The sequence below is a fragment of the Homalodisca vitripennis genome, chromosome 2, assembly GCF_021130785.1.
Source record: "Homalodisca vitripennis isolate AUS2020 chromosome 2, UT_GWSS_2.1, whole genome shotgun sequence".
Lineage (NCBI taxonomy): Eukaryota > Metazoa > Arthropoda > Insecta > Hemiptera > Cicadellidae > Homalodisca > Homalodisca vitripennis.
In genome coordinates, this window is record NC_060208.1 from 27453097 (window position 1) to 27467223 (window position 14127).

The 14127-nt window shown below is 34.2% G+C and overlaps 1 protein-coding gene across 3 annotated transcripts in view; it reads left to right on the plus strand.

Moving 5' to 3' along the window:
- The window catches only part of LOC124353726 (F-box only protein 32), a 64334-nt gene that overhangs the window by 19569 nt on the left and 30638 nt on the right, over positions 1-14127 (plus strand). For all 3 annotated transcript variants that reach the window (XM_046803702.1, XM_046803703.1, XM_046803701.1), the window contains exon 2: positions 7304-7360. In XM_046803702.1, coding sequence (XP_046659658.1) covers positions 7304-7360 — 57 coding nt within the window. The remainder of the gene's footprint in view (positions 1-7303; positions 7361-14127) is intronic.

Below are 14127 nucleotides of genomic sequence, written 5' to 3' on the forward strand. Positions count from 1 at the left end.
ATATACATTGAAGCTTAACGCCTTCAAATAGTTTTTCGCTATTTAATATACTTAACTATCTCTTAATCGCAGTTTATAGTGTGCAGGCGCTTTAAAAACTTTTAACATATGCAGTACCGTCTGGTGGCGAGATACATCAATAGGCATAGTATATAAACCTTCTCCGTCGAAAAATACATATACATACACATTTTCATAATGATCGGTCAAATAGTTTACGATTCTATAAAGGACAAACACACAAACATTCATATATATATATATATATACTAGCGGGCCCCGGCGCGCTTTACTGCGCATTTCAATAATTTTTTGCAAAAGTTGCCCGCGGCTTCGCACGCAATTTCCCGTTTGAAAACAGTACACTATATTCACTTATTCTTTTTCTATCACATTCTAAACATTGCTGAGATAATTGATAGTCGTTCCATCGTGAGCCTCTTGGGCGTATTATGAAGGTATGTACCATATTCCTGCCTCTATCTAGCTGTTACCCCACGACTTCGCACGCAAAATCTTAAAGACCCGAAGTCCTTATATTACTTAGTAATTTTTTTTTTACTATAAATAAATTTTAGATTAAATTAGTTATATCTCCGATGCCACGATTGAGCTTGCTTTGTTGTCTCGATCGAGAGAATATGTACACACGGAGTTTTGAGAACCATACTTCTGTCAAAAAAAACAACTAAGGTTGATTTTATACATTCTTTATATTTGTAGCCAACGTAAGATAGTAATTATGATACCTGCATTACTCTTCTGATCAAGCATGAGCATGGTTTATATTAAATAAATATTGCAGTTAAAAGGTGAATTTTTACGTCAAATTTGAATTGTATTATCTGGATAGTAAAGTCTATGTTTAAACAGTGATTGCAAAAACAGTTTTAAACAAAATTTGTCGTTTCTCTTAAGCTTACTCTATGCTTTAAAACTATAAGTGTAATATATGTTTACAAAGAACAGCTGATTAAAAATTTGAAAAGGACGTTAACATATGTTTGCTGCAATGCATGCATTTCTTATGGGTATTTCTGTAACCAGTGGGGCGGAATCCTGAATCGGGAAAGGGATGGGCATAGCTTATAAACCTTCTCCGTGGAAAAAATACATATTACGTACAAAATTTTTCATCATGATCGGTCCAATAGTTCACGATTCCATAAAGGACAACATACAAACATTCATTTTTATATATATAGATATATATATACTAGCGGGCCCGGCGCGCTTTGCTGCGCATTTCAATAATTTTTTGCAAAAGTTGCCCGCGGCTTCGCACGCAATTTCCCGTTGAAAACAGTACACTATATTCACTTATTCTTTTTCTATCACATTCTAAACATTGCTGAGATAATTGATAGTCGTTCCATCGTGAGCCTCTTGGGCGTATTATGAAGGTATGTACCATATTCCTGCCTCTATCTTAGCTGTTACCCACGGCTTCGCACGCAAATCTTAAGAACCGAAGTCCTTATATTACTTAGTAAAATTTTTTTTTTTACTATAATAAATTTTAGATTAAATTAGTTATATCTCCGATGCCACGATTGAGCTTGCTTTGTTGTCTCGATCGAGAGAATATGTACACACGGAGTTTTGAGAACCATACTTCTGTCAAAAAAAAACAACTAAGGTTGATTTATAACATTCTTTATATTTGTAGCCAACGTAAGATAGTAATTATGATATCTGCATTACTCTTCTGATCAAGCATGAGCATGGTTTATATTAAATAAATATTGCAGTTAAAGGTGAATTTTTTACGTCAAATTTGAATTGTATTATCTTGGATAGTAAAGTCTATGTTTAACAGTGATTGCAAAAACAGTTTAAACAAAATTTGTCGTTTCTCTTAAGCTTTACTCTATGCTTTAAAAACTATAAGTGTAATATATGTTTACAAAGAACAGCTGATTAAAAATTTGAAAAGACGTTAACATATGTTTGCTGCAATGCATTTCTTATGGGTATTTCTGTAACCAGTGGGGCGGAATCCTGAATCGGGAAAGGGATGGGCATAGCTTATAAACCTTCTCCGTGGAAAAAATACATATACGTACAAATTTTCATCATGATCGGTCCAATAGTTCACGATTCCATAAAGGACAAACATACAAACATTCATTTATATATATATAGATATTGTTATATGCATGCCAAGTCTCATTATTGGATTCCAATGAGATTCTATTAATATATATATATATATATATATATATATATATATATTTGTATATAATAACATTTTGTAATCAAACTGACACTAACAAAGTAACCACCAAAGACTTTTTATTAACACTTATACATTAATATACAATGTTAAACTTTTTTATCTATAAAAAATAATTAATTAGATATTGCAAGCTTTTGGTATTGCTGAAATTAACCACCATAAGCACAGCTTAAATTATACAATAGAACTTTCTGTTACAATTGAAAATGCAATTCCTTTATTTTATTTTATTACCATCGTATAGTAAAATATCGTTAGATAAATTTAAATAATGTATATATTTTGATTTTTTAGTATTTTAAGAGGAGAAACCAGCTTTGTGGATTGTGTGCTAAATTGGTTCTTCTCTTCCTTAGTACATAAAGTAAAGTGAAGGTGTTTTATTTTACCAGGCGAAGTTAGGGCTAAGAATCCCTCTCTAACAAAACTTGGGAACCAACGGCTTACAGGTGACTTCCGAACCACCACCAATGGCCGGGCAGGCGGGCTGCTTGCAAGGACAGGATCGCTCAACAGTAACCCATCCAAGCAGCAGCCACGCTCGACGTTGCTTGATCTGGTTATCTTGCGATAACCGTTGTACTAACTACACTGCGCCATTGGCCAGATATCAGATGTATTTGTGCAGTACATCAAATAGCATTTGGCTAAATTAGGTCTGTATTGGTTTGTCAATACTTTTATGGATCGGGTTCCACATTGAACTAGTTGAAATCCAAATGAGGACAGTGAAGAATTACCAAATTGTCGGAAGACTTTCTACCGTGAACTGTAGAGAGCTCAGGAGATAGGTCACGGGGGTAATGATGGGAAGGCCTGCGGTCATGTCGTTGCCATGGTGATGGACAGTACTGTACTATCCAGTCTAAAAAATAAGGTTCCGCATAGTTCATATGATCTTTTGTGCGTATCAGTTGTATTTTGTCTAAGAATGTATGCGGGACTGACAATAGAACTGTGATGCTTGGAAATGATTGTTAAGCTAAATCGCCGAAATGTCCAGATACGTATTTAAGGTGAACATAGGGAAAAGGATCTAATGAGCGAGTGACGTGTATGGCCTTGTTATTAGATAATTATTTCCTTAGCATATTTCCGGATAGTAAGTAGCATTAATCAAGAGCCAAATCAATAATTGGAAGTAATGGGTTTATTTATACTTGGGACTCCAATTCATGGGGTCAATATAGTCTAGGCTATTGATAGACTATTGGAATCGAGCTACCAGGTTTTTTTTCTCTTAGGACAAGAAGATTATAAATTGCACTTAGTCCTGTAAGAACCTTTGCGCTGCTTCCGGAGTGACAGGATATTCATTCAGGATGGGTAAGGTTAGGGAGTAGGAGCCGCTTCCTATCGAGATCCATGAGGAAGAATTAGGGCACTACATCTCAGAAAAAGTCTCCCCGGAAGAAGGGGAGGCCAGCTCTGCACCAGCCTCTCCAGTCAAAGTAGGCAGGGGTGGCACACCCTTGTTGAGGTTAGCGAGAACCTCTGAGGTTAGGGAACAAACCCCACCAACTCCAACAGTCATCTCCCACAGTAGACTAGACCTATCGAATTGCCCATGAGCCCCAGAATCTCGACATTTGCGGTTAGTGATGTGCTGCTCCTGGACATCCATAAGGTTGCTCAGATTTAAGTAACACATCGGTTTTTGCTGTGCCCAGTTAGTTCTGTTCATTAATAAAAGATGACTTGGACTCGTTTCATATCATCCAATATGATTGTGAGATTCATCATAGCATGGAAAGCTCTCCAATGGTGGTCTTTACAGCAACTAGATAGGAAGCTCAATCTCCATCTGGTAAAATATCAGTGACTTTTGCTACCACCCGAGGCAGATATAAAGTGGTATAATAGGTAAGGTCTGATCAGTGAAGTCTCGGAGCCAAAAGACTGTCAACGGACTATGCACGCGTTCCTTCCAGAACGGTAATCCAGCAGTTTGTTTTCGATGTCGTTACTTACTCCATTTTCAGTTGGGTCTAAGGACTGACTACCTTGCCGGAGCAAGGCTTTCAGTAGCATGATGCCTTCCGAATAAATCGCTCCCCACTTGTAGAGAACCGTCTTCTCGTGGAAGTGCCTAGACCACTGGAGTATCTCAACCCAACTAAGTTAATACAGCAACGGCTGCAGAGTATCCCAAATCGAAAAAGAATTGGAGAGGATTCAAGAGTGGAAACGGATGTTTTCAACTCTGAATAGCTTCAAATCTGCATCGCAGTGTTCAACAATTATTCCGTACCCATTGTATGTTACCTGGTGGAGAAAACCCTGTCGGGATACCACTAAGGAATCTTAAGAGGTTGTTGCTGGTGTCATATAACTCAGGAAGTACAATTCATCGAGCTTTAATCCATCCTCATAATCCTATCTCCAACCAAGAAGCTATATTAAAAGACCACGCCCAATTCCCCAGCAACAAGAAAACACATTTCACATTGTGCGTGACTATCTGCATAACCGTTGCATTTGACTAATTAAATTGCGACACGAAACACTCCAGTGTTTCACAGTGATCCTTATGTCTAGAACGAGTGATAATCGTCGACGCAGATATATCGTATTCCGAAGTTCAGCTTCGTAAACAGTCAATAAAGAACCTGAATTCCAATTGTAGTTTACTTGATATAAAAATTGTTTTCACCGCAGAGAGAAAGAAAAGCGGGGGAAATATTGCAGGAAAGGTCGCGTTGTTATGATCAGCTGACACATGTTTGACCGGAAGCAGAATTAGGTCAAGGCGCCTCCTCCCCCCACCCCGGTAATGGTAGGAAGGGTGAGAGGAGAACATCCCTATCTCCCCTTCAATCGCTCTTGCTGAATGCCAATGTGCTGAGAAAACAAATGCTACTGGCTCAGCACGACCTTGACTGACCTTCATAAGGTTTACCATCGATTAGTCTAAATGTACCAACTAGGCGGTACAATCCTTTTTTTATTTAAAAATTATATTTAGCAACAAAAATGTTCAGTAATCATAATGTGTATTAGAGCTACTGCATGAGTGTATTTTTAATTGTTATATAATCCAAACACAGTCTCTTAACCTTACAAATATATTCATATTGATAATTTACTATGTATTCATATTGATAGTTTACTATGTATTCATATTGATAATTAACAATTAAATTTAAAACTGGACCGTAGAGCATGGAATAAAGGGCTATACTATGTTTTTTTCAATTATGTTCTATAGCAAAACTAAGTACAACAAACAATTATAAGTTACTTTGTTTTAAATAAGACTGTATAAACAATCATTTAAACTTCAGCATTTGCTGCTATCAGAAAGAACTTAAACAAAACAAAAAATAACTTGGAGTAACAAATGAAAACTAAATAATAAATTGTTAATACAGATTTTTAAAAACGTATGTTAGAAAGCTAAAGTTATAAAATTGCTATTTATCAACAGAGAAAGATGTCCAATAAAAATATACATTATTTTTAGTGAGCTCTTGAATACATAACATAATCTATAACATTTGCAATATTTTTGTTGTATTTTATTTGAATTGGCAATCAATCTAATACAATAATATTTATTGTTATTTTCATCTTGTTGTGTAAAATAACATTTGTGTTAATTTCTATTGTATTATATTTTTCAAGTGAACTTTATATATTTATATTCCAGTTTTCTAAACATGGCCTTGATAAAGTATTATGGTTTAGTTATAGGTAAGTTCAACTTCCGATAAACCTAACTGACAGGACGCTTGCGCTGCTGCTAGCGGATATGAAATGAAAATGAAATGAAATGAAAAATGCCTTTATTTACAGAGGCGAAGTTAGGACTTAAAAGTCCTCTCTACCACTTAACCTCCAAAAAAACAAACAAAGTAAAATATTATCATACCTATTACAACATTGTAATTGACACTTAAACTAAATCACTTTAATAATTAATTACATATTGGATGTAACATAATAATGTATATATATATATATATATATAAATTATAATTAAAATTAACCATTTAGATTAAACTCTAACATAAATCTCTTTACAGGCAACTAATAAAACTATCCTATCCTAATCAGCTTTCATTCCCCATCCACGCAACTCACACACAGTCACCACAAGTGTGACCACAAGAACCACCAACCGTCACTCCCGCCGAGTCCGCAGCAGAAAGGCCCGAACCTCCGCCCCAAAGCGATCGCGCTTGTCAATAGTTCTGATGTTGTCTGGGATATGCGGACTCGGATAAGCACGTATTGACAACACGTCGCGTCGTGTCAAAGCGGACGGACGGTATCGTAGGTTTCAACTCCCGATAAACCGAACTGACAGGACACTGCTAGCGGATATGCGGACTCGGATAAGCACGTATTGACAACACGTCGCGTCGTGTCGGGGCGGACGGACGGTATCGTAGGTTCAACTCCCGATAAACCGAACTGACAGGACGCTGCTGCTAGCGGATATGCGGACTCGGATAAGCACGTATTGACAACACGTCGCGTCGAGTCGGGGCGGACGGACGGTATCGTAGGTTCAACTCCCGATAAACCGAACTGACAGGACGCTGCTGTTAGCGGATATGCGGACTCGGATAAGCACGTATTGACAACACGTCGCGTCGTGTCGGGGCGGACGGTAGCGTAGGAGTGGGACGTGTTCTGTTCCGCCACTGCGTGAAAATTCCAGATACGGTTATATCAATCTGTATCGCGGATGCCATTGAAATCTTTTCATGTGCTTATCGATTGAATTTGGATAGGTAAGAGTTCACTGTGGACTGTGGTTTATTTAATTTTGTAATAACCACCCTGACTATTGCAATGGTAGATCAATCAAAATCTGTATACTCAAAAGTATATTCAGGATAAAATTATGTGTATGATTATTTAATTTTTAAATTTATTTCCTATGCCCTCTAATTTTATCGTTAGTAATTATTAGTTTGTTCCATTCTCTTGACTCATTGATTTTATTTATGATTGAGTTGATCACAATATGACTTCTATTTAACATAATTGTTATTCATATATACAGGATATTCATATTAATATACTGAGTATTAATATAATTTATTGGTTTTTCAGATGTCAAGATAGCTATGGATCCAGTGAAGTCAACTCTTACGATATCAACACCAGATGGTGAGTATGTTTGACTTACTGTAATTATTGTAAAGATTTTTATCAGAAGGTACTTTTCTAATGACATTACATTCTTACTATTTTGTGAAAAGCGGTATTTGGAAATCAGTTACAATATACTCACCCACACATACTTTGGACAGTTTATGGGGACTGTTGTAAAGATCCTAATTGTTGGGACCTTCTGGAAAGGAAGTTCCTATATATTGAAATTGATATTGGGTCACATGTGGCAGATCACAATAAAATGCACTTTAACTTACTGGTATTCACGGTGAGTTTCAAAGAGACCCAAATATGTCATCTCCTACTTCAGAGCAGGGTGAATCGAACCCTGCTTTTTTAATATTATGTAATAAAGGTATTGTGGATCTGGAAAGTATACAACTAGTCATTTAAAAAATGATCAAATAAATTCAGAAAGAGTTTCTTCTACAATTAATTCATTTAGTCTTTTCATCGGCTTTATGGTTTACTTAAGACAAGAATCTGACTGAGGAAACCCCTCATTGTACTTAGTCTAAAAGAACCTTCGCACTTGCTTCCAGATTGATAGGATTTTCAGGATGATTAAGGCTGGTAACTAGGGCTGCCTTCTGCCAAGATCCCATTAAGAGGGATAGCAGGGTCTGAATCTCAGATGAATGTCACTATGGAAGAAGGAGATGCTAGCTCTGGTGCTAGTCTTCTTCAGTCAATCGGTAGAGGAAGATATTCCCTCATGTTTAGGCTGGCAACACTAAGTATTTAACACTAAGAGAACTCTACCCATTTGGACAGTAATCCTCTGCAGTACATTAGACCTTCCTTTCAATCCAGTATCTTGATGTGTGCCGCTCCTGGACATCCATGGGGTTTGGCTATGAGAAAGTGAAACATCTGTTTTTGCTGTACCCTGTAAAGGTTCTATTGGCAGGTGTAAACCAGCCAGAAGTAAACCCTTCTGGGGATTTCATCAACTTACGTAAAACACGTGATGAAGGTGCTGTGATGAATAATTTAAACTAACTGAAATATTTATGTCCCTTAACCTTATATGGATGGTGATCTTCTCTGGAATACATCCAATTCAGGATCCTGCTTTAATAACAATCCTAAACTGAAACACATAAAAGATATTTGTATTTTAACCAAGCACGTTATGAATAATGCCTAATTAAAACGGACATACAATTTCACAATATTCTTAATTTACGTATTTATGATAAATAGGGGTTCTAGTAAATACTGAAATGTGCGCTATTAAATTAAAACTGCTCTGTTGTACCATAATACATAACAATTTGCCATGAGAATCTCCTGCTTCAAGTTTGATCACAACTGTCTCGTACTTAACTGAATTAACCAGTGCAAATCTGTGTTTTCTTAATAAATATTTTTGTTTCCATTTCACTTAATGAAACTTAAAGGCATGAAATATACAATTTAATTATGTTTGAATGTTATTAATTTCCTGTAATGGGAGGGTGAGGATTAATTCCCCATTACCTCCTCTTAAAATAGCACTGTACCAGTGTTGATTAAATTGAGTACAGTGACAGTAATTTTTGGGAAAGTAAACATTATTGTCCACATCATAAAAAATTATTGTTTATAAATGTTCAAAATAAAATGTTGTTTTCTCAAACATTTCATGTATCAGAAACTGAAGAACATAGGTACAAAATTTCAAAATATAAACAAGATACATGTTGAAAATTATGTTTTGATTTATAAAGTGAGAGGTGGGAACGTTTAAGGTACACCCTTTATTGTCACTTAAACTTGAGTGTAAAATTGACAATTGTTTGACATTAGATTGAAAAGTGAACTTGTGATACATTGTTAGAAAACTTATTTCATTCTAAATAATTGTAGCATATAATTTGTAGTTTTGCATAAGGTTTAATACAAGAATTGTGTGTTTCTATCTTAATAAGACTGAAATTGAATTCGTTGCTCTATGTTTACATATTTGAATCTCTCTAGATTTAAGCCTTTGACATTGTTTTTGTTTCTAGTGTTTCAATGTGTCTAATGTGAGCCACTAAATGCTTTTACTGCATTTTCCATTGAATGATGTAATGAGGTACCTTTTCTGTTAAGTACTTTGCCTATTACCAGTTTGATACATCTTGTATAAAACACCAAGTATATTGGTGTTCTAAAAATGTGGACCAAGACTTTTGATGATTATTTGGGATAAAATTAAGGAAAAAGTTCACTTGACCATGTATTTTATTAATCTTAATTTATTCTATTTCTGTTTGTGTATGTTTTTTTTTTAATCTTACTTACTTACTTACTTACTTACTCCCATGGCCATGGATACCCTAGGTGGTATTTGGCCCCGCCAACCAGCTGCCTCCATCTCTCCCTGTCTTCACAATCCCCCTGACCCGCTCTCACTTTCCGCAAGTCCTTCTCCACCTGGTCCTTCCAGCGATTTTTGGGTCTACCTCCGAGGTCTTCTTCCAACTGGATTGTGTTTCCAAACCTCTTTAATCAATTTATCATCCTCCCTCCTCATCACATGGCCTGCCCACCGAAGTCTCCAGCTCTTTGCTTCTCCTACAACGTCTGGAGATTGAAACATCTCTCTGATTTCTTGGTTGTGCCTGATTCTCCATCCATCTCCATCTCTAATAGGTCCGAAAATTTTCCTCAAAATTTTATTCTCGAATGTAACCAATTTCTTTTCTGCCTTTTTTTAAATCATTGTTATTTAATTTTTTTTTTATTATTTCATAATAGCCTTTATAACTCAAATTGCAAAATTATTTAAGATTGTAATTTTGCATTTCATTAGTTAGCTTATTCACACAATTTATTATAGGAATTTTTAAAATTAAAAAAAATCCATTTTAATATTGGTGTCAGATTTTCTAATTACTGAAAAGATTTTGCACATATTAGAAATAGAATATTAAAATTAACACAAAAATTCCTTTTTTTGGTTATTTGTGATCCAAATTCAATAAAATTAATTATTGGTTCATTTTTTTAATAACCATTTTTATTCTCTTTAAGGTGTTAAGTAGGTTTTTTTGTAATATTGGGTTACTTTTTTAAAAAGTGGTTGTATGTCTGCTACTATTTTCCCCAAATTAATTTTACAATTAGATGATTATTTAATAGTAATGCTGCTACTTACATTTTTTTAAATCAGTATCAGTGTGTAAAGAAAGTTAGGATAGTTGCTAAACAAAGCAAATTATAATATATGTATTGTCAGGGATTTTTTTTATTACTTTACACCATTACACTATCTCTAGATTTGTAGTCAAGGGGATTATGGGTGGTTACAACCCCATAAAATCTTTTGGAGTACCAAAGAGAAAAATTGTTTAGATCAAGTCAATCCAAGCTACAACAGTAATACAGATGCAAGCCACTTCATATGTTCTTCAGGTAACACGCAAATATGGGGTTTTCAGTTTTGTTCCATTGTCCAATTCAAACCAGGAAATTTGTTCCATTGTCCAAAGCAAACCAGGTAATTTGTTCCATTGTCCAAAGCAAACCAGGCAATTTGTTCCATTGTCCAAAGCAAACCAGGTAATTTGTTCTTCAAATAACACACAAATATGGGTTTTTAATGTTGTCCCATTGTCTAAAATGTTAAAATTTAGATAATTCCCCTCTCTTTTTTTTTAAAATCTTAGCAAAATTATTAACCTTTTCAAATATGTCCATAATGTTAAAATGTTGATAATTCTCCCCTCTGTTTTGAAAATCGTAGCTAAATCATTAACTTTTTCCTAAAGATCTCTTTCAGGATTTTTAAACATCATCTGTATCTTTCATATTATCATTGTCAGCCACATACAGATTTATATTGAAATCAATTTGATCCAAATCTATATTATTGTAGTGTTATATACAACTCTCACTAGAAGTGTAAATTACTTACTAAAGATAGTTTTCATTTCACTTGGTATCAAGTCTCTCCTTGGGCCAACACAAGTTAGATTGTTCCATATTTGGACAAGTTAGATTGTTCCATATTTGGACAAGTTAGATTGTTCCATATTTGGACAAGTTAGATTGTTCCATATTTGGACAAGTTAGATTGTTCCATATTTGGAAGCAAATTAAAGCAATCTGCAGAACTACGACAATCAAGTGGAGCATTCACAAAGCACTCCCCCACTCCTCCCTAGCAATCAGCTCATCTACGCTGTCGCTGTCACTTGAAATGCGGGTAATTTCATGCTTTGTCATGTCCATGTGGCCTGCTGTACCCCAACCAATAATTCACCTAATTAAAGCTGCTTTGAAGTGATTAGTTCCATGGTTTCTTTGAAGTGTTAAGAATTTGTAACTGACACATGTGTTCAAGGAGTTGTTGGTTAAAACAACAGGATATCTTTTATTTTTATAAAATACTTATAAGTTCTCTTAAAATTTGAATAAAATCTTTCAAATTTCGTGACCTTAAATGATTTAAAATTAAATTAGCCACTATTCGTAGAAATTTGATAGCCAAAACACATAGTCTATCAGTATTAACAAATGTTTATTTTACAAGCAATGTAATTTATTATTGTGAATAATCTGTTTATACAGTTAATTCTGTTCAGATAAGATTAATATTTTCCCAGCAACAGGTCAATAAACTGTACAGTGTCAATTGTTTGTGAATAAAGATATTGTATCAACTTGAAAATGTGATGAAATAACCACATGAAATATCACGTGATGGAAAATTGTATCAATATTTACGTAGATACTAGTCATTCTGTCATACATGATGAAAGTAAACAAAGTACTAAGTACACTTCTCTCCTTACCTTCACTTCTCTCCTTACCTTCACTTCTCTCCTTTGTATGTCATTTTATGTAATCGATATATCCTAACATTTGAGAATATCTCCTAAATGATTCAAAGATTGTAAATTTAGTAAGCAACCGTTTTGTATAACTACTCCAAACATAGATGTACAAACCTCCAATATTAAATTTAAGAAATCCTCGTGATGTTGAATAAAATACTGTAAAATATGACGGCAATTATTCATAGTCAAAACTTAAACGGACAGTTAATATGTATTATTTAATTTTCTAGACTTTAGTACTATTTCAATTGTTGTTTTATATTCTATTAAACTCTACATGCTACAATCATTGTTAACAGTCCATAAATTACAATGATGGACTGTAATTAATTAAAATTATGCTCCTATCACCTAATCAATATCAATGACCTTAGTTGGAAATCTTGGAATGAAAAGGTCATACAGTATTTGTAACCTGCTGTCTAATGAGGTTAATTGGAGATATCAATTTGTTAAAGAAAATGTTAATCAAAATGAACAAATTATTTCAACCTTATCGATATATAACAACAGACCTGTTTTCTCAACTAATTCTAGTTTTATAACAGATCATAGTTAATGTAAAAAGATTGTTAAGTGAAGAAAAAACAAACAAAAACTGAAGTTTCAAGACTACGTTGTCTTTGGTTGGTTGTGGCAAGCAAACATATTGTTGCCTGTTTCTTTGATTTAGTTTAATAGTTGGTGTTTGATTTATCAATTGCGTGTTTCGGAGATAGTTTGCTTAGAGCTTATGCATAACGTGTTAGTAGTGACTTCTGACTTAAACTTTCATAACACGTTTTTATGATTTGTGCTAAGATGTGTTATGCTAGTTATCCTGCTGGGGAAGTGATCAGATTGAAGATCTCAAAAAATAGTGTTAATGTTTTTTGTTTCACTTAACAATAGCAAATGTCCAAAAGAGTCCAGTTACTCCTCATGTACCCTCCACCAATAAAAACAATTTATAGAAAAAAAAGAAGCAGGATTTTTTCGGACATTTGCCATTGTTCAGTGATACAAAATATCAGTGATTATTTTGTATTTCACTGGCGTTCAACAGGCTTTCAGTGAATTTTTTATCACCAAATGATGGCAAATGTCTGGAAAAATCCTTGTTCTTAAAAAAAAGAATTGATCGGAGTGATCAATAATAAGCAGTTTTAGCTGATGACTCAAAATCAACAAACATTTAATAATTTATTTACTTGCACACAGTAAAAAGTTAAGAAATGCTTTATGGAATGTAACTTAAAATGATGTAATATTGTAACCAATGTGCTAAAATATGAAATTTAAAAAAAAAATCTTCTCTTTAGCTAAAAAGCCTTTCTGTGAAGTTTGGTCACTTACAAAAAGGAATAAAATAATTAAAACTCCGTTAACTGTGGCAGTTACTAAAAAAATTAACCTTTTTTACTCTGAAAAATGGAGATACTCTTTGAATTTCAAATAGATTGTGTAAAATAAGGAACAGTAAAATAATATCCAAAGATTAATTAAGCTAGTTAATTAAATTGTATTTATTTATTTAACAAAAACCCAAACTGTAATATCCTTATTATTCTGAACTGGAAACCATGTAAAACCTGAAAGTTATGGAGGTAAAAGCCTTCGCTTCTGATCAACATAAACATCTTTTAGTTGAATTTAAATTGCAAATTGTATTTAAAGACCTTGCTCGTTAAATAGGCTGTTATGATGTGCACATTACGTAAAGCGTACATTGCGTACATTTACTGTAGTAATTTATTTGTTTATGAATAATGAGTATAGAGGTGTGTTGGTTGTCTGTAACCTAGAGACAACATGAGTCACCTCCCTTTACCCCCCTTCCCCCTCCACACAGCTGTCAGGTCAGTGACTTCTCAGCTGTTCTATTATACTGATCCTGACAATTTTCTCTGTAGTTTCTTAATTTTAATAGAATTTTATAGATGAAAGTTTGTTTAAAAGATTTAAAACAAT